At 34.4% G+C, this 22,401-nt stretch overlaps 1 protein-coding gene across 1 annotated transcript in view; it reads right to left on the minus strand.

Moving 5' to 3' along the window:
* AHR (aryl hydrocarbon receptor) overlaps nt 1-22,401 on the minus strand; it is a 51,419-nt gene that overhangs the window by 14,481 nt on the left and 14,537 nt on the right. Inside the window, exons 3-8 of the mRNA XM_077757664.1 lie at nt 9,685-9,788; nt 5,242-5,331; nt 3,576-3,699; nt 2,860-2,990; nt 1,094-1,296; nt 243-352 (exon numbers count right to left, since the gene is read on the minus strand). Coding sequence (XP_077613790.1) covers nt 243-352; nt 1,094-1,296; nt 2,860-2,990; nt 3,576-3,699; nt 5,242-5,331; nt 9,685-9,788 — 762 coding nt within the window. The remainder of the gene's footprint in view (nt 1-242; nt 353-1,093; nt 1,297-2,859; nt 2,991-3,575; nt 3,700-5,241; nt 5,332-9,684; nt 9,789-22,401) is intronic.

Here is a 22,401-nt window from a genome sequence, read left to right on the forward strand (position 1 = left end):
AGAAACGGAGTGAAACATGGGGCAAAATGTTTATTTTCATAGTAATTAAAGTATGAGACTCTTGTGCGGTAGGTGTGGAACAGTTAATGAACAGTGTAATTCCAGTTAATCATAATGGTATGACACTGACTGGAAGTTTATCCAAATAATTGCTTTAAACTCGTTACATTATGTAATAATTTAAAACATACAATAGAATATATGCCATTTTTTCAGACATGGCATAATGAAATACAACTTACTCCGGATATGGTACTCTGCACAATAAAGCATGTCACCCGCGTGAACAAATTGATATCCTGATCCTCTCATGCACAATTCTGCTTCAGTATAGCCTAAAACAAGTTTTCCTCTGTTTTTTTTTAAAAAAAAAGGTAAAATAAAAGATTAAAATTTAACACGAATGAACGAAACAACCTAATCAGTTATATGCTATTTTCTGCAATGTTTTCCTTGATTCAGAATTTCATATTAGCAAGTAAAAACAACAATATCTATGCAAGTGCCCTCTTTTCTTTCTGGCTGTTAATATCAGTTTTATTTTCTTAAAAAAAACCATGAAAATGAGTATGTCTAAAGATGAATCTGACACAGCAGATTATGTAGGTAAAACAGAACTGTTAATCAAAACCTAGCATGCATATACTCCATTTCAAGAGGTGAAGTTTTTCAAATCTGTCTGCGTTCTCATATTAGGGGAACACCAAGTGCAGGTTTTGATATGATATGAATGCCAATATCACAGTCTACTTCATAATTTTCTGGAAGTTACTCAACTTCTAGGGTTAAAAATCAAATAGAGTTTGTGCATTTTAAAAATGTAAAACACACCAACAAATGTCATCAGGACAGTGCATCTTACTAATAGAAGCAAATATCTTTTTGATAAACTGTGACAAGTATTGTAAAAAAATTACAAGAAGCTTTATGAGCCACATGAAATTATTTTAAAAGGCTACACTGAAAGAGTATGAAGTAACAGCTAATAGACTAATAAACGTTATAATCTACGCTACATGTTTTACACGCTAAGACAGATATGCTGCACCAAAATATACATTTAATGAAAGAAAACTGAACAAGTTTTACGTACTTGGCATCACAACCGGTAGGTGTAAAGTCCAATTTGTGTTTGGTTCTAAAGATGAAGTTTTTGGTTCGAATTTCCAGTATGGAGGGTGGCTGAAGTGGAGTAGCTATTGCAAACAAAGCCAACTGAGGTGGAAGTATTGACCCATCCTTCCCTTTCTTGTTTTGTCCGTGAAGATACTTTAACCTCCCCTGGAAACTCATTGCCTTTAAAAAACCAAAACCAGCTCGTTAAAATTTACACTTTAAAACCCTTCATTTCCGAAGGCTCAGTCATGACCATTTCCAGTATTCTTGATAATTCCATAAAAGTTCCTGAGGCTGACTGATGCTACTTGCATTCTTTTCTCCGCAAGAAGCCCATTATAACTATCCCAAAGGACAATATGAATACTATCCTACAGGGGCTGCCCAGTAAGCCACTCCTTTTCAACTGTCACCACAAAAATGCCTGTTATCATCTCTGAGCTCACCACTGCCCTGTCATTCACACCTACAGTATACAGCTCCTTCCCCCCATGCCATTCGATACATGTTTCCTAAATGAATGATCAGTACTAACGTCATCAAGTACACATTAATTTTCAAATAGAGATGAACTATATTCCAAAGCTCATGGTCTATTTCATAACTCATGGCTATCTTTTACATAGAAATAAAATACAGTTTTATTAAAACACTAAAAATGAATCATAAAGTCACATAAAGAATGCAGAACTCAAGGTAACAATAAAGAGGGGTGCCACCTCTGACTCTGGCTCAGGTCATGATCTCATGGTTCGTGAGTTCAAGCCCCGTGTCAGGCTCTGTGCTGACAGCTCAGAGCTGGGAGCCTGCTTTGGATTCTGCGTCTCCCTCTCTCTCTGCCCCTCCTCTACTCACACTCTGTCTCTCTGTCTCTCTCTCAAAAATAAACATTAAAAAATTTTAAAAAGATAACAATAGCGGGTACTTTTAGAAGACCGAGGAAACAAAGATAATTTAAATGTGAACATGATCAACTTAGTTGCTTAAAACAGTATTAATCAGGCTGAGGGATGATTCTGACCTCCACAAGATATGGTAGCAAAACAAAGAACCAAAGACCTGATTATGCAAATTCCACCTGAGAAATACCTATTAGCTGATTGTCAGCTTTTTTTTTTTTTTTTTTTTAACATTTATTCATTCTTGAGAGACAGAGAGACAGAGCATGAGTAGGGGAGGAGCAGAGGGAGAGATAGGGAGGCACAGAATCCAAAGCAGGCTTCAGGCTCTGAGCTGTCAGCACAGAGCCTGATGCGAGGCTCGAACCCACAAACCATGAGATCATGACCTGAGCTGAAGCCAGATGCTTAACTGACTGATCCACCCAAGCACCCCTACAACCATTTTTCTATATGACAGTTACCGTAGCTGTGTAGAAAAGGACATGATAATTTTCTGTTCAGCAGGAATTAAATCCAAAGAGGGTATAAAGCAGCAGACAGTCTGCTAAAAAAAGGGCTACAAAGTTCTTGTTTACAGAAAAAAGGTCCCAGAGATATTTTGGCAAAATACAAGGTCCCATCTGACTTCTCTCAGTCTTTGTTACTACATCCTAAAAGATGGAGATTTTGAGTCACGGAAGATATTAGAAATCTGAAAAAACAAGTTACTTTCCTTCATGAAATTATTTTATATAGTAGGTTTCTAAAATCAAACTCCAATCTAACCAAAGAAAATGGTTTTGACATTTCTTTATTACTTTCTGAAACACAACTGCTAGTATCAGAAGATTTTGCACCTTACCAGAAAACCAGATGAGTTATCCAGGAGACACCTTAGTCGGCACACGAAGCTCCTCTCCATAAATGAAGAGTTTTCTGGAGGAAGCTGGTCGGGGTTATAACAGACTGCTGGCTGGGGGAAGCCATTTGCTTCTACAGACATAATAGCAACACAAATTTACATCCCATTTTGCTACACAATCAAGTGTCTGGATAGCTAAAATTTGTGTCAATTTCTAAACTGGATTCTATTCTGAATATAAAAATGAAGAATCATTTTAAAAGAGGAGCTAACGAAAAGAAATATATGCACAGAATATCACTTTTACTACATAGAACTTCACCTACTCAGTTTTGTTTTTATTGTCAATAATTTTCATCTCTAACACTTTGTATCAACACCTTCACACATTTCTAAAAGCAGAACAACAACTTCTACACACTCTAGGATCAACTTTATACACTCTTTCCAATCTTTCAAAAGTTATTTTTATAAAATATAGTACTAAGTATGGTAACACTTCCTCACTTGAAATTCATCAGTGGTGGTCATTTGTCAAAATATTCCTTAGGTCATCAGTCTCTATGACTTGGCTGTGACATACAACTGCAGACTCCTGTCTTTCTGCTTCTTCCCTACCTCTGCCAAGGAGTTATAAGCCTCCAGAGGTTTTCTGCCTCCTTGTACAGAGTTATATTAAAAACTCACCAACGTTATCTTTCGGTGAACATCCTTACCGTCAGTTCTTTGTCCAGAGTCTGTACACTGTGGAGGGTTTAATGTCCAGTGCAGCTGACGCTGAAATTCAGGTCGGTCTTCAGTGTGAATAAGTTCATACACACTCTGATGTATGACATCAGACTAAAGAAAAAAGAGAGAGGGACATTTTTTTAAAGTACTGACTAAAAAAATGTGGCTTACTAAATTAATTTCAGAATGTGACTATGTTACTGGGTGGTTGTTAATGGTGATGAATGCACATCAGACGTATGATCACAGAGCTGTTCAGTCATCCAAGACAGGAAAGGCTAGATGGAGGGGAGCTCTGTAACTGGTGAGCCTAGCGCTCCTTGCCAGCACTTCCCTACCTCGTCATTCCTTCATTGGAACACATTAAGTTCTGTGTGTTCTCAGCCACTTATTGTTCTTTTATATCCTAATTTTTTTCACAAAACTTTGTCTGCAAACAGTTGTCTTAGACTTCTCTAAGCTTAGGAGTATTAAATATCTTTCACTGTCCTATAATGACTTTTCTCTATATTAAAGTTTTATTTCCAGTACACTCTGGAAGAGTAAGGAATTATGCCTTTAGTGGGTCAGAATCCTTCTTTTGACTCTCCATAAAACAGGCTTTGTCGCAGAGCCAGGTTCCCCTAGTTTAGCTATCTAGACTCACACCTCCCAGTGAACTTGTCCATTACCCAATTACCAGAGTTCTTATCTAAAACACAGACTGGAGCATACAGATTCCCTTAACAAAAAAGCTAGAGGCTTCCACTGTGTATATAACACAGTTTAAACTTCAGTCTGTATAATAGTGCAGACACTGTTATTCAAACCAGCAGTCTGGACATCACCTGTGAGATTGTTAGGCATGCAAATTCAGAGGCCCTACTCTGACCTACTGAATCAGAGTATGTGGCATGGGACCCAAAGATTTTAGTTTTATATCAAGTTCTTCAAGTGAGTCTTAACACATTAGAATTTAAGAACTACTGATACATAAGAATAGCTAGCAGTCAGGTGTACTTACAAACTGTTCTCATGTCACATAGACACTCTTGCCCCTCAGATAGGACAAACACCACTCCATCTACGTACCATTTATTCACGAACATTAAACAAATCCAACACATTTCCCTCTTAAGGTACTCCCAGTCGACTGCTTACAGTAGTACTTCCATCTTTTCTTTCCTGTGTTCCCTCCACAAAAGTCCAACCTCTGAATCTTATGCTTAAATACTAATTGCATCAGGATACCTTCTATTATCAGCATTAAGTCAGAATTAGAGATATAAACCATGATATTTTGCCTGTACCTTTACATATCACCTCATTCATTTCATAGCTGCCACATGCCCTCTGGTATCCATAACTAATCTGATGGCAAATATTCTCCTGTCTGCCCCCCATCCAATGTTTCTAATATATGAGATTCTTTAACAAGAGAAAGATGAAACACAACATGCATGAATCTCATAAACATTTAAGAAAATTATAACGCAGTAAATTATTAATAGTAAAGAAATTATTAGAGGCAAAAAGATGATTTTTATTCTATAAGCACATTTTAATTGATATTTTCTATATATAAATTATCAGTTATGTCCCTAAAATGTAGGATAAATAGAGTAATTTTCTAAAAAAAAAAAGTTTTAAATGACCCAAGAACAATATATTTACCTGCTGGAACCCTAGGTAATCTTGTATAGTGGAAGAAGCATAAAATACCAAGGCATCTGTAGTGACAACCAGCACAAAGCCATTCAGAGCCTACAAGGGAAAAAATATCTCTAAAATTAGTAATGTGACTAAGTAACAGTACGGTCACTCATAAATACTGACTTCAGTTAAGGCCGTTACTTTTACTACTAAAAACTTTTCTTCTTAAAATGGTTAAAATGATCATACCGCATAAACACAGACATACTGTATACTGTGGGATGAGAGGGACCTATTCTTACCTTTTGATTTAGGTAAGGAAAAGCTGACAGCTAAATTTACTGCTCAATCACAGTAACTTCAATAGAAAATTGGTTTCGTCTTCCTCGTGCTTCAGATATTATTTTAAAAATAGTGTATATTTTTTACTGTACATGCTTTTTAAATTGTATAAATGTATTATAATCTGTCACATTGCTTTTTAGAGAAAGTCTGTAAAGATGCTGATTGGTTTTTTTTTAATGCTTTATTTATTTTTTGAGAGAGAAACAGAATGCAAGCAGGGGAGGGGCAGAGAGAAAGAGGAAAATACAGTATCCAAAGCAGGCTCCAGGCTCTGAGCTGTCAGCACAGAGCCCAACGCGGAGCTTGAACCCACAAACCGTGAGATCATGACCTGAGCTGAAGCCGGACGCTTAACCGACTGAGCCACCCAGGTGCCCCATGCGGATTAGATTCTTAAGAGAAATGTGATAGAACATCTTTGTACAGACTACTCAAACACTGATGCAATTTGAAATCTGAATACTCCCAAAGCATTAAAAAAACTTAAAGCTTTATTGGAAATATGATACATATATGGACTGCATATAAAACACACATAAACGTAATACAAGTATACACAAATGTATGGCAGATGTCCATTTAATTACTAATAAATTCAAGTTTAAAGATATCATTGTATACATGCTATTTCTGTTTGTTCCATCTGTACTATGCTTCTGTTTCTTTCCATTTTACCTGCTTCTGGCCAATTTTTATTTTTATTATTCCCTTTTCTCCCCTACTTTTAGCTTGGAAATTTATACTCTCTTTTTCTATTCTTTTAGAAATTACTCAAGTCCACTGTTAATATTTCTATACTCTTAGATAAAGAAAGAGTATTTAGATCACTTTAAACATTTACTGTTGTCACATATTTTATTCCTGTAAGCTTTCACGGTTTCCTGCTTCAATTCATTTTAGCAGAGTTCAGTCTGTTCTTTGCTGTTATGATGGCTAAACTCTTCTGAGACTTTCCTCTTCTTGACATGGTGCGGTTTAGTGAGAACCATATAGTTTGGAGTCAGAGTTAAACTGTATTCCTATCCCAGTCTCTTACTATCTGTGTGGCTTTGGTTACTTATGCCTTCAAATTTTAGTGTCATCATTTGAAAAATAGGCACTTTGGATATGAAGACTATTTCATCTTATCCAGCACCTGGCACAGAGTCGGCACTCAATTAACATAAGGCACCATTACTATAATATAAGGTTGTGAAAATGAGCAAATAAAGATTTACATGATCATGTTTTGTGAACTGTTGAGGTACATCATGATAGCAATTAGTTAGTTCAACACTTAATCAATAATGACAAACCAGAGAGGACACATATCAAGTACTGGAACTGGAAAATTACCAAGACACTGCCACTGTGCATAGGATGCTTGCAAAGTGAGGCAGGTATCTACCTTAATTATTAGATATGGTAGACGAACAGTGACTGTCTTCCTTTTCACCCTAATTCTTTTCATCTTCAAGATTCTTGGTCTATGACATATGCCTGCGAAACGGACTACAAAGACAATGCACAGGACCTACTATTTAACAGTCACTTTTCTAAATGTTTTTGTATACCCATCAACATTCCATTGAGGTAGGTGCCATATTCCAGTATTGCAATCAAGTAACTGAGGTGAAGAACCGCAAAACAACTTGCCGAAGGTCACACAGCGAAGCTGAGCCAGAAGGCAATCTAGCCTGACTCTATGAAGCCTGTCCACTTATCTACCATGGTCTGCCTTCTATTACTCACCAGCTGCGGCAGGACTGGGCTCGAAGGTCCTTGATTTCAGAGACTATGGCTACAATGCCTGCTGATTTCTCCAGAAGGAATGGTGCTGTCATCCACTGGGAACTTATATATTTACTCATTAACACCCTCCATATTAAATATTCTTAACTTTCAGTTGGCAATAACAGATATACCCATTTTTGTATTTTTTCCTCCCCAAAATATCTTCATTTTGGAAAAGAGTATCTATTTACCATATGCATTTTATTTTGGAGACTGTCCTGCTTTTTCAAACAGCAAAATGAAGTTAGTACTTTCCAATGACCTCATTCTACCAGAAGACACAAAGATAATTTAAGGTATAATATCATACTCTTATACAAACATTAATCATCAGAAATAAAAAGCCTTTAAAAAGAATATATGCATACTGATTTTATGTATATCGTCAAATGATCTTAAATACTAAATGGGACAAGGATATTACTTATATTGAATTATCAGTAAATAAAAAGAATATGGTAATTTCATATTAATAAATGAGATTATCATTCTCTAGGCTTATAAAGATTTGCCCTGCCTATCCAAGAGTCATTTTGAGATTATCTTTAATGTAAGAGAAATAAACTGCAATCGGTAGTATTATTTATAGTTTCAATGGCTGTTAACTAAAAAACAAAGCTGCTGATTATAATCAGCACCACGGTAAGTAGCACCAGACAGAACACGATTAAATAAATGAAAATAAATGTCTGAAATAAATAACAGCTAATGAAAGGATAAAAAAAGTCATTTTTTTCATTTTTATTCCTTTTAAAACAGTAATAAATTTAAGCTAAGCTTCAAAGTAATTATTTCAAATTTTTGTTAATAAAATATTATGTAACATTTTCTTTCTATATCTCCTTTGTTAAAACTAAAGGAAAAGATTTCTCATTAGTAAAAGTTTCACGCCAGAGGGTATACTGTACCTCTGGAAACATTCTCTATGTCTTAGGACAATTGTTTGATAATCAACAATATAAAGTTAGATGCCATTATGGTTACTGTATATAATGCAATATGCCATTTTCACATGTCTACAACGTTTTTGGTCATCTGTTTCAGAAGAGATAACAAGCATGATCTAGCAAATCAGACAATATGTGATGCTTCCTACTGGAAAATTTACTGCTGATATGCAATATAATTCATAACGTATGCATTTATTTTAAATACCTAAATGTTTCTAATTTTCAGATAATTAAGAAAATAAGACTAGCTTTTCATTAGTATTATTTTTATTCCTTGTCCTTGACATAGAATTTGTTTACAATTTGCCTAAATATTCTAGGAGGGAAAAAAAACCATTGGCCCATAATTTACACTGTTTTACCAAATGTTAAGCATTCCATGTCTGGTTATTTTCATTTGAAATAAAGGAAATCTTTATTACTTCACTACAGAACTCACGGTGTGTGTTGATTCACATGAAGCCACAATTATTAGAATGTTTTCCTATAACCTGAAGAAGGTGTCTTTCTGTTTCGAACTATTACATACATAAAGGTCCTTAGCCAGGGAGAGGATGACTCATGCTTGAATACATTTAATTTGTTTAATCTAATGGGTGCAAAAGTTAATTTTCACAATTACAAAATTATAATAAAAAGTGCTATAAATTCCTGGGTTACACATAAGCATTTTCAGAATGAATTAATGGAGCTACTAAAGGTTGCAGCTACTTTTGGTTACAATGGCAAACTAAGTACTTCATTCAGTTTACCAGGTAGAACTGAAGATGATCACATAATAGTAATAACACATATCACAGCATACATCTTCATTCTATCTTTTTTTAAACAAAATGAATACCTGAGAATTTTAGCTCAGAATCAAGCATCCTATGAGTTCCAAAAAACAGAGTAAGAAGAAAAAATTAAAATATTTTCATAGACAAATCTAGAAACTAAGTTCTAAAACAAAAATTAGGGCTTTTGGCTGTGGAGACAATTTGTAGCATGCCGAGAAGACAGATCTCACAGCTAAGAGACAAGAACACAGTGGAAAATAAAATTCAGTTAAGAACATTTTCGAACTATTAAGTAAATACAATTAACTGCTTTCATGAAGCTATATTCCTGAAAAAAATATATATGAATTCAATGTCTTAAATGAGAACCTTTAGAATAATGTAGGAATTCTAACTATTTAAAGAACTATCCCAGGGAACTTGATAGGTAGGCTTCTAATCTACTCAATATAATTACATTTTTTCATATCTAGCATTACACCACTGCTGCAGTCCTGGTAAAAGTGACAGGAAGCCCTGGGTGAGTTCTAAGTAAACTGGAGTAACTGAAAGACTGATGAATTAATCCTTCATTTACAATGTTTTTATTAGGAGAAACTATATTTACTAAAATTTACCTGTAATAAGAATTCTCCTTCTTGCAGATGCAGGCCTTCTCTGAATTTTGTTCTACAGTTTTCCTGGACCCCATGTCTGTCAGCAGGGGAGGGCTGTAATGCAACTGTGGAGAAAAGGAAAAGGCAATGATACAGTAAGTAGTTTGTAAAGTAAGTTATTTCAAAGGGCTATCATGGAAAATCTCCCTATACCTAACAAAAACACAGTTTGAAATATTGGTGTCTACTGCTACTATAATGACTAAGTAATATTCCTTTGTCAGTGATGGTTTTCAAGTCAATGGACAGATAGCTAAAAATAATAATTTAAAATAAATAAAATAATTTATTTAAAATAATAGAAACTTCTTATGAGCTCATTATGATTTCTGGCATGTAACTTAAGAGTTTTAAAGACTTGCATGGTGCCTCTATAGCCACTCTTCCCATTTCTCTTTACTTATGAGAATAATAAGGTTTCTGAGAACATAACCTATAACCTATGATATGATTTTCATATCAGTATATACTTATCTAAACAATGAACTAATAGTGGTGAGGAGAAAGAATCAACCACATGCTTTATTAAGAAATCTATTTCCATTAAGTTTAGAATCTTCTCATCCAGCTTTTGGGTAAAGAAAGCAATTAGTATTATTAGTAGAGACTTGTTAAATTTATAAATCAACTCACGGAGAATTAACACCATTGTGATTTGGAATCATTCTATCCAAAAACGTGCATTTTCTTCCTTTTGTTAAAATATGTATTTTTTGTCTCACTAGAGTATTTTAACATTTCCACAAAAAAGATTTGCACATTTTTATTTCTATGTATTCCATCTTGTAAAGTAGCATCCCCTTCCTAACTGCTTGTGGATTATGTAAAGAAGGAGAAGTCTGTTGCCATGTGGGATGCTTACTTCTGGAAGTAGCGTGTTATAATGCTTTCTCTTCTCCCCTCCCAACTCTCTTCTTCACTGTGTGTGTGTGTGTGTGTGTGTGTGTGTGTGTGTGTGTGTGTAGAGTGGGAGGCACCACAGCTGAAGGGTAGTAATAATAGCTGCTATGTACTTACTCAGAATTTTTCCAAGCACTCTCAGATATTATCTCACTTAATATTGGTATCTGACAGAATTAAGTTCAAATCTTAGCTTTGCCATTTATTAAAATGTATAGGCTCTTGGAGCCTCTGTCCTGATATGTGAACTGGTAATCGAAAACAAACAAACAAAACAACTTTCCAGGGTTATTGTAAAGAATAATGAGAATATATGTGAAGCTCCTGGCATTCAGCAGCTCAATAGTAGTTCAATAAATGGTAAATTATTATCAGTGTTTCCCAGATCCTAGAGACTATCTTGTTGTAATACATAAACTTTTAGATATGATTACAATACAGTATTTCCATTTTTTCTGATCTATTTTTAACCTTCAGAACTTAAATAAGAGAAATCATTAAGTGAAACTGACTTTGACATTCCTTTTAAGAGTTATTTCATTAGATTTTTATTGCACCGAAGATAATCTGGCTTGGCAAAAAACAAGATTTACTAAAAACCAGATTTTCTCTGCATTTGAGCAAAGCCTCACATATAAAACATTTTCCCGCTGAGGTATATTTTCTGGTAAATCAGTGCATGTATCACACTGGAATCTTATGCCAAGTTCTTGCTTTTGCAGAACTTGAAACATACCGCTTTCAAAGAAGAGGCCAAAAGATTGGCCTCTGAATGTAACAATTTCAAGAGGCCAAAGAACATATTTCCTTAGGCCAAAAAAATAGTTTGAGGTACATAAATTGATCTAACAGTTCATCAAGACCAAAGGAAACGCTTAATCTTTCTCAACGAAAGGTAGAAGAGAAAAAGGCTTTTTCTCCTTTCCTGTGCTACTGCTGCTTGCCTTCCAATGGTCAAATTTGATTGAGTGCATTAAAACCTCACAATGTCAGGGTTAACTATGCTCCAGTACGAGGCACCATTTAAGAGTTACACCAAGTGTCATTAAGGTTTACTATAAAAGAAAACAACAAAACCAAAACCCACACTTTGCAAAAAGCAAAGTACGTAATTATGAAAATGGATAGATATTATTAGTATCAAACTTTTAAAATGTCTAAATTACTAGGAATCTTTTCAAATTAATTTTTAATTAATAGAATTGATGTCAATTCCAACCAGAGCTACTGGACCACTGACACTATTCGACTCAGAGCAATTTACGACTAGGGATATTAGCCGATGTAATTAGAAATCAGGCTTTCCCTTTAGCTGGGAATGGAAGTTATGGAAATAAAGAACTAAGAAAGAATGTCAAAGGCCATTAAGTAGCAGAATGTAGTTTATTTAAAGTTGTACAGGAACCGGGGAGAAAAAAGAGAACAGACCCTTTTTAAACAACAATGCTTACAATTCTAAATGTTGGAAGGTTAATATACATGTAACTGCTAAAGCAGGAAAAGTGACAAGTGCTTACAAGGGAAGGACCACTGGAGGGTGCTTCCAGAAATATTTCTGTTGCTCTTAGGTTTAAGGTTAATAACCAGTGAGGGATTTAAACAAATACTGTGCACAGATGAGTCCAGAAAAGATGCACTCCCTTTGCATTCTCATTTTACAAATACACCAATGTGACTTTTTAGAGATCTTACTTTATGTCTCGGCCTCGTGACCCAAACTGTGCAATTTCTGCCCCTCTCTGAAGTTTGTCCTCTGTTTCTCGATCTCATACCTACCACCTCTCCATTCTTAAAACTGCAAGAACTACTTTAATACTAGTCCTTTTCACATACGTATTTCTTGCCTTCATTAGAAAGCCAAAGAAGTGTGAGATGGCGTGGGGTACTGTCACCAGGGTACTTCCACCACCTAAGTAGCCTTAAATAATTTCCTTAGTAATAGTATGTGCTACGTACTGAGCACACACTGTATGCCAAGCAGTTTGCATACATTCGATCTTGTTAGCCTTCCAAATAGTATCCTATGAGATTGGTATTATTTTGTCCTTTCAATGCAACTGAAACTAAGAGAGGTTAAGAAACTGTCCCCAGGTCAGAGAGCTTAAAATAGTGAAGTCTATCTAGATTAAACCCAGGTAGCCTGACCCTACTCGTGCAAGCTATTATTAACCACATGCTGGACTCCTCACCTATGCCAACCACCTGTGACCTTTAGTGTCTTCATCTTTAAGTAAGGTCATTGATACCTCTGGAGACAAATTCTTCTTAGGGCTAAAGTAAGATGTGGAGTGCCTATATACCTAAGTAGAATCATAATTTACAGCCCAGGATTGAGATAATAGGCTATATGTTGATATACCCTCAAACAAACAATTACGAAAAGTTGACACAAAAAATGCACACCAGGGGGGTGCCTGGGTGGGTCAGTCAGTTAAGCATTTGACTCTTGGTTTCAGTTTAGGTCATGATCTCGAGGTTTCATGAGTTCAAGCCCCACATCAGGCTCTGCACTGGCAGTATGGAGCCTGCTTGGGATTCTTTCCCTACTTCACTCTCTGCCCCTTCACCACTCATACTGTGTCTCAAAATAAATGGCTTAAAAAGATTTTTTTTAAATGCACACCAGAGATAACTGAGCATATTTTCATTTCTAAACCGGGAGCATTAATGAGTATCATCTATTAGGACTGCTATGATGCCTATATATTACAGATTTGAAAGCACCTCACAGTTATGAATTTTTATAAAAGTTCTATCAATAATAAGATGCATAAGACACCTAAACATTACATCACTGGAATGAAATATATGATATTTCATAGAAACAAAATGTAATTATCTGAAATTAAGTCACAGCCAATTCTGTTACTTGAGAAGCATTTGCTGTAATAAACACACTTGTTAAAATCCTCCCCACGTGCAAGAATACTACACCTTCTAAAATATAAAGATCTGACTTTGAACAGTCTGTGGAATATTAAGATTATAAAGCATCAAAATAGTTCAATTATTTCCTCATTGAGAGATCAATGAAGCAATTATACAAGAAGTTAATCTAATAGATGAAGGAAACTAGAGTATAAATACTATGAGAGCATTATCAAATGGTCATTTTACCAATTGATTCAAGTCTTAACTCCCACATGTATTTAACCATATCTGTTTCCTATATATGATACCTTCCTTCCTTATACATCTAAGCTTGGATTTCCATTTCTCCCTATAAGCCAAATATTTCCTCTTTGAAAATCATGTTCTAAAGTGTTCAACAGAGAAATTCATGAAGAAGAAATATTGCATTTGATAAGTTATATTTTGTATGCTACTGTAATATACAATTAAATAGAAAGATGACATGGTAAATATCTTGCCAGGGAAAAACAGAAAGCTTTTAAATCTCTACTTGTTGATTTAAATTCATTTTATTTTATAATAATTATTTCCCCTTTATTCTGGCAGAAAAAGTTAAATTCCCTTTGCACACTGATATAAGCATGAACGAGAGCAAAGCTATCACTATAAAATTTAACCACATATAAACTTCTATAAATTAGGAAGGGTTAAGTAATGCAGTAATTCTTAAATATAAGCAAAACATTTCTAGTTTAATCAAGCATGGATCAGTACTTATAAATAATTTCCAAATAATATATTAACTGCACCTAATGAGAGTGTCTTCTACATACTTTGGGGTAAAAGAAATATTTCAACACAGAGTTTGTGTTTGTAAATGAAGTGTTATTCTTTTGAGGGAAGAAATTTAAGAAGCTTATGCTATATTCTAAGGTCTTAGGACACTAAGATTAGGTCCATATAGTTTACACAATACTTTCACGTGATATTGACAGATTTTTTTTTCTACTTAGAAATTTCTAATCACCAAGGCAGAAAAAAAGTAAATTCATTTTTGAAAATGAAAATATATGCTTATATCTTTATGAATGAATATAGGTTGCAAAACTGGTAGTTTACTGTCTTTTTAGCCAATCTAAAACACATAATTTTAAAGCTAAGTCCTTAAAAGTTAGACCTATTCCTGCTCTCAATTTAGTGGAAACTGACTTCCAAAAATGTTAACATTTCTACCAGTTTTACATTTAGTGATCTGCAATCCTACTGTAACAATGTTAGGGCCCTGAATTAATGGATCCAACAAGAGCAGTTCGCTTACCTTTGTAGTGGGGAAGGAGTTGCACTAAGCTTTTTACATATTCTAGAGTAGAATTCAAATTGTATTCGAAGTAGCAGAATTTAATCAATTAAAGCAGTGATTCTCAAACTTTCATAGACAGTACAATTACCTAGAAGGCTATGGCTATCAAAATATGTTGCTGGACCTCACCCTCTAAAATTTCTGATTTAGGGGACCTAGGATGGGGCCTTATAGTTTGCATTGCTAACAAGCTCCCAAGTGATGCTGAGGATCAGGTGCCACATTTTGAGAACAATTCATAAACTTTAAAATGTTCTGGATCTCATTCCTTTATTATTTTTTAAAATTATTATTCATCTGCTTAAAGAGTGCATTTATCAATATGAAAGCCTTCAGGAAATGTCCCAATGCCAATTTAATAAAGATCAAAAGGGAAGCACATAATTTAAGACTAAAACATACGACAGTAACAAAAAATTCTGTATTTATACAAATACAGCCAGCAGCACCTCTGTGTACCCCTCACCAAAGCAAGTCATGTCACTTTTCCCTGAACAAATTGTCTAGATTTCTATGTGTGCCACTTTTGAAAAGGGAAACAATATGGGGAAATAATTACATATTATGCAAAAAGACTAAAGTTTATTAGCAACTATCTCTAATCAAAATACAAAATTAACTCAACAGATACCAGAGAATAGTTATGCCAGGTCTGAAAGGCCTCTATGCATATTCAACAATGACAACAAAATCACCTACTGAAACAAGTAAAATATCAGTATTCTGCAATTAATAATTATAATTTATGTAAAATTCTAATTATAAAATTTACTTCATACAGCTCATATGCTTAGGATAAATCCACCCCAAACAACACATGAGGGAGACAAGTATTTTTACTATCCAGGATGAGAAGACAAGACTCTGGGCAACAGTGAGGTTAAAGGTCCTATCTAAGGCCACAGGCTTAGCCTCTAAGTCTCCTGCCTGTCAGTGCTTTTGTTCTGTGACAGTCTCGCCTCTCTGCCATCCTAAGATAAAGAGACAGAAGGCTGCCTCCATAAGAGAGAGACCAGACGTAATGACACTAGACACCATTAACAATCCAGTTGACAACAGAGTATCTATACAACTGACCATAAAAGGCACTACACATCATATGAGAAAATTTAAGGCTGGAAGAAAGCAGAATAATTCAATACAATTTTGAGTTAGATTGATGCTGTGTGACTGTTTGTGTCTCTTCTCAACCTCTATGACAAGCACCTGAATGGCTTTCTGGCTTCTATGGTCAATCAAGGACCAGAAACGATCTCCTACAGTAATACACTTTTCCTCTATGGACTCTGATGTCATTTTAGTTCACAATTTCATGTGCAATTTTCTTTTGAGCCTCTAAGAACTTGAAATAGCAAAAGAAGGTATCGTTTTTTTCCTGGATATACATTTTTAAATTTATATCCAAGTTAGTTAGCACATAGTACAATAATGATTTCAGGAGGAAATTCCAGAGACTCATTTCCTACATATAACACCTAGTGCTCATCCCAACCAGTCTCCTCCCTAACGCCCCTCGCCCATTTAGCCCATCCTGCCACCCACAACCCCTCCAGCAACCCTCAGTTTGTTCTATTTAAGTCTCTTATGTTTTCCCCCTCACTGTTTTTGTATTATTTTTCCTTCCCTTCCTTTATGTTCATCTATTTCATATTTTAAATTCCACGTATGAGTGAAGTCATATTGTATTATTTGTCTTTCTCTGACATTTCTCTAATTTTGGTTAGCATAATACACTCTAGTTCCATCCACATTGTTGCAAATGGCAAGCTCTCATTCTTTTTGATTGCAAAGTAAAACTTTGCATCTTTAAAGGCATCTTTAAGCAAAGTTTCACCTCAGCACAGTTTCATACCCGATGTACACACAGATTTGCTTTCCTTCACTACTGCTCATCTTTAAAACATCTCATCTATGGTATTTTTCCTCTTGTTCTGTATGCTCTCCCCTGGAATATTTTATTCACTTTCATGGTTTAAAATATTATTTCAACTGTATTATAATGACTCCAAAATCTAAATCTCCAGCTATGAACAAATAAATGAATTTGAGCTACCAATTAAAAATGGTTGATCAAGGGGCACCTGAGTGCCTCAGTCGGTTAACCGTCTGACTTCAGCTCAGGTCATGATCTCACGGTTCGTGGGTTCGAGCCCTGCATCAGGCTCTGTACTGACAGCTCGGAGCCTAAAGCCTGCTTCAGAGTCTATATCTACCTATCTCTGTCCCTCCTCCACTCAGGCTCTGTATTTTTCTCTCAAAAATGAATAAACATTAAAAAAAAATTTTTAATGGTTCATCAAAAGGTAAAAAAACTGTAAGAGCATGATTTAAAAATATGACATAAATATGATTACTAACTAAAAATGATTAGTGGTAATGTAACTATATTTCATTACAGGCCTTAAAGTGATTAATTTTCTATTATATGTAAATACAGTTTCTAAAGCACTACAAGATGATGTTGTAGATTTCCATTAACCAGATCACAAAGCCACACACAAAAAAATTAAACAAATTAACTACAGACATTTAAAATCTTTTTTCCAGGGAAAAAAGGAAAAAATGCTAAAAGTTGACAGGGTTTAATAGTACCCCAGTGGTAACCTTTCTTAAAAACAAACAAACAGAAAAAAAAAAAAAAGAAAAAAAGCTAAAGGGATCAACTTATGACTACCTGGACCTACTCATGGCCAAGAAATTAAGGATGACACAGACATATAACACTAAGTATGATTAAAGAGAAAACCCATTAAAAAGCAGTAAATTTAAAAGAGAAAAAAGCAAAGCCTAACATAAAAGATGTGATGGGTTCAGTCTGAATCTTTAATATACAATTGTGTTTTTTGAAAATACCTATCAAAGTAAAAGAATACTCACTGATGAAAGTATCCTATATAAAATATCATTAAATATTAAACTCATTCACAGAATCTAGTGAATCTTCTAAGTGAGAATATCTGAAAAAAAGAGAAAGTATATTCCTTATCCAAAGAGGTAATATTATTAAACTTAACAGCCAGGATTTAATACAACTTCAAGGGATTCAAAAAAAATATTGTATTATGCCTTTTATTTGTCGCTGTTTCAATTTATATCAATTAGATTATATAAAGTCCATACATTAAAATTTTTTTAAATCTTTACATTTTTAAATCTTCAAGTTTTAGATCTTTAGTTAAGTAAGCTATCATGAATGTTATCATCAGTTTCATGTTTTAGAATGTGAATTCTGGGAAAAAAAAAACATAGTTCAGTTACACTAAGGTAGATAACACCAGAGATAAATGAAACTCAATCCTATATGATGATTTCAAATCTACTCATCTTTTACACAAACAAACCTACTATAGTTCTTTCTAGAATTAAGAAATCACATTTGCTATGATACTGTATTTCTGAAACTTTTGCAAACTACTTGGTAGCATACAAATCCCATGAATGAAAGGCATACATATAATAAAACCCTTAAACTTTATGAAGTTTCAACCCCTGAAACGGCTTTTTATTTAATTGATTTCTCTGCTTGTTTAAGCTCATGCTTTGCACATGTTTCTCAAGATAGTGTTCTGGGTTACTCAGACACCAAAACAGGATTGAAATCCAGAGGAACACACAAGCTCAAGATGAATAAACACAATAGCTCTCTTTGAAAACCTAATGAACTGGAAATGAACTGTTAACTAATGACAAAAGGAAGACCAAGAAAAGAGCACGGATAATTTTTTAATTTCAAATAAAGTCAACAAAGATCCATATTCGACAGTGAGGATGAATAAATGTTAGATCATCACATCGTGTAAATTAACTATTGTCATCCTCCCCCTTAGAGTATTTTTTAGACTTTGTGAATTTAGAACATTTCAGTATGTAAATAATACCACACTTTATAAAATGGTGATTTTTAAGTATGTGTAATGGTTCAGAATCAGATTTTCCCCTATGTTACTTAGTTTTGAAAATAACCAGAAACTATCCCTATAACCGCTGCCTCTGCAGGAGTTGGGAATTAGAAACTCAGACCTCCAAACATACTTTTTAAAAAACTTTTAATATTTATTTATTTTTGAGAGAGACAGACATACACAGAGACAGAGTGTGAGCAGGGAAGGGGCAGAGAGAAATGGAGACACAAAATCTGAAGCAGGCTCCAGGCTCTGAACTATTAGCACAGAGCCCAATGTGGGGCTTGAACTCATGAACCACAATCATGACCTGAGTCGAAGTCATACAGTTAACCAACTGAGCCAACCAGGCGCCTCCCAACCCCCGCCACAAACTTACTTTTGCCAGGCTTACTGAAACCTAGACAAAATCATCTTTTTGTGTTTATGTTTTCCTTCCATACATTAAATTTATATATCTCAATTATAAAGATGTCACAAAATATAACCCATGACATATACAATGGAGGATGTAGAAGACTTCACAGTTCATAATTATATTTTAGTAGTGTAATATATACTATGAATATTTCATTGAAATAATAGTACATGCCACTGATCCCTATTACTGCTGCACTGAAAGAAAACTTTTCTCCTTAGATACTTGCCTCAGCAGAGATATGAATTAGTCATTCCCATATTTTTAATTTTGGGAATGCTGTTCAAAAGTAATTTAAATGCAACGCTTATATAATAATCAGTATTTTTAAAAATGGTAATGAAATCTAACTCAAATATTTTTATATGCTACAATAACTCTTACAAGAACAAAATATTACCATACTGACTCTAATTAGTCAACAAGCCAAATATGCACTGTCTGACTTGGCACTACGAGACACAATACAAGCCTTTCCTTTAATATCGCCCAGTTTTAAAGGCTGGGTTGTAACCACCCAAATCCTAGTCGCCCTCAATAAACTATTATTGGTCATAGTAAATTATTTAAACTTCTTAGATATTTTCCCTCTCAGAGGTAACATGATATTTGACTTTACTACTCATTTTGTGACTTGGGTCTTCCTTTCATGCTCCACTTTTCTTTTTAATTAACAAAGTATAGTTTAATCTTAACATTCTAGAATTTGGTGAAAAACTTTGAACATAATGTTAAAGATTTCCAGGACCTCAGTCCACACTGACTTGTGAGGTCACAGCTCCATTTGATTCTTTACTGTTCTCAGGCTTCCCTCTGGTCTGATTTAATTTGCCTTGTGAGGCAAAAATGGCACTTTGCCAGGTTTAATCACCAGCATCAGAAAACGTCAATTTTGGATTGTGGGTATTTTTTAATTTTTTTTTCAATAATTTTTAAAATATTTGTTTATTTGAGAGAGAGAGAGAGAGCGAGCACAGTCAATGGAGAGGAGCAGAGAGCAGGGAAGGAGAAACTCTGCTATCAACCCAACGCAGGGTTCGATCCCAGGAACCGTGAGATCATGACCTGAGACAAAATCAAGAGTCGGACACTTATCCAAATGAGCCACCCAGGCGCTCCTGGGTATTTATTTTCTAAAAACAGAAGACTCTACAGAGGAACATCAAAGATACATAATTTAGAGGAGTCTTCATAAAATAAAAATAAGCAGGGAAAAACAGAAGATAATCCAGAAGAGCATTGTTACTGAGGAATCTGAATAGAACTTAAACAATTTAATCTATCCTTATTAATATATTGTTATTAATCCTTAAAATATGTCTACATGTGTCCATTGTGCATAAATTAAAGCATCACCTTATTCTTAACAAATTTACAAAAGGGACTGATTTTTTAAAAAGTATGTAGTTCTGTTTGCAACATTCCCATCTATACTGACAAAAATTTTTAAAGTACCAAGACTGCCAGACTCCTGGGAGGTACAAAAGGAGAATCCAACAAAGAAGAAAACAACCAGTGAACCAGGAACAAGCTAATACTCATAAAGATAAGGCAAAGGAGCAAAGCAATAGCTAACGAATGAACAGGAAAGTACTGATTGGAGAAGGATATAGATGATACTAGTTAGTCCTAAAAAGATGTATGTAGCTTTCACATTTGCATCTTTAAATATTTGTTCATGGTTCACTGTATGAGCCAGCCAATCAAAAACCATGTAAAAAATTTACTGCTACAATTCCATAAAATATTTCTCACATCTGAATATTTATAGATAGAAAATATTTGATGGAATCAGTAACTGTAATTGGCTACTGGCAGAGAGAGTATCTAGAAAAAGCAAAATATTAACATCTTAAACTAAGTGTCAGAACTACACATTCAAATACATAATTGAGAAGTTCAACATGAGGTTTACATTGTTGTCAGATGTAAGTTAGTGAAACTGAGTTAATAATTATTTACTGAATGCCTACTATAGATTGGACATTGTTCTAAGTGTTTAAGGAACAGCACTACACATAATACCCTCAAGGAGTTTCCATTCTAGTTAGTGAAACAGACAATATATAGGACTTTTACGCATGCCAGAAAAACCAAAGCACTATAATATAAAAATGAAAATGTTTATAATGATTATTTCATCTGTGGCATAAACAGTACAAAGTGAAAGATAATTCTCTGAGCTTTAGTGCTAGAATACATATAGTTTAAGAGTTTTCAAAGATTAAATATTCAAAGATTCCTTCAATTATTTCTTCAGTTCAAACCAAAATAACTAATAAAACTTCTAATCTTCTTACTTCCTTTGAAACTACTCCCTAAGTATTGCATGATGAAAACCGAATAGGTACAATTTTAAAGATTTCACATTATATATTTGTCACAGTTGCTGAGACACTTGACCTTGAGCTATTAGAGAGCAGAAATCTTTTTCTCTTTTTCCTTTTTGTGAATTCAGCACCTGCACAGGGTTTAGAATAAAGTGCAATCTAGAATTATAAAATTTATTACAGAATAATTTTAACCTAATAATGTTAAAGAAAGTGCTTCTAACTTTACCATACCTGAAAAATAACTATCTTGTTCAAGTACTTCAAAGTTCTATTTCTGAATGTTTTGATTAATTAGAAATGGATAAATATTAGTGTACTTAGCTCCTCAGTGCTGCTTTTCAGCCAGTCAGGGCAGTAGAGTCATGGCTCCAAAGTTTAAGAAGATCCACCCAAGCTGGATTATTTAAACTCGCAATAAATAGATGTATTTTCTTGGAAAAATATCTATTGTTACAGTAAAACTTGAGTTTCCTTTCTAACAAGATTGTATGATTACTCGTTTATATTGTTGTTTCCGCAGGAATTCACACACCCCCTGTTTGCATCCTGTTATTCACTTAGAGCTTCCCTTCACTTCTCTATACTGTTTTCCTAGTAGTAGGAGAGTGGTTTTAACTGCATATAAAAATCCCTATCAGTAAGCATGATCCAAGTCTTCTCGTTTGTAGCATTTAGTATTTGCTCAGATTTTAAAACTTACTTTGAAGTATTTATTGCCTGTGTCCTTTCAAAATATTGCATTGCCTTCCTACATCACAAAGACTGTGGAATCTATATTCTACTGATTCTCACTTTCCATCTAATTCTGTGAACAACCTAGGAAACTTTAGGGTATACACTCCACTAAAACCTAAGCAAGCACGTTTATATTCTTCCTAAAATTTTGTACATTTGGATTTGTCTTTCTGAAGG

The sequence above is a fragment of the Crocuta crocuta genome, unplaced genomic scaffold (assembly GCF_008692635.1).
Source record: "Crocuta crocuta isolate KB4526 unplaced genomic scaffold, BGI_CrCroc_1.0 scaffold62, whole genome shotgun sequence".
Lineage (NCBI taxonomy): Eukaryota > Metazoa > Chordata > Mammalia > Carnivora > Hyaenidae > Crocuta > Crocuta crocuta.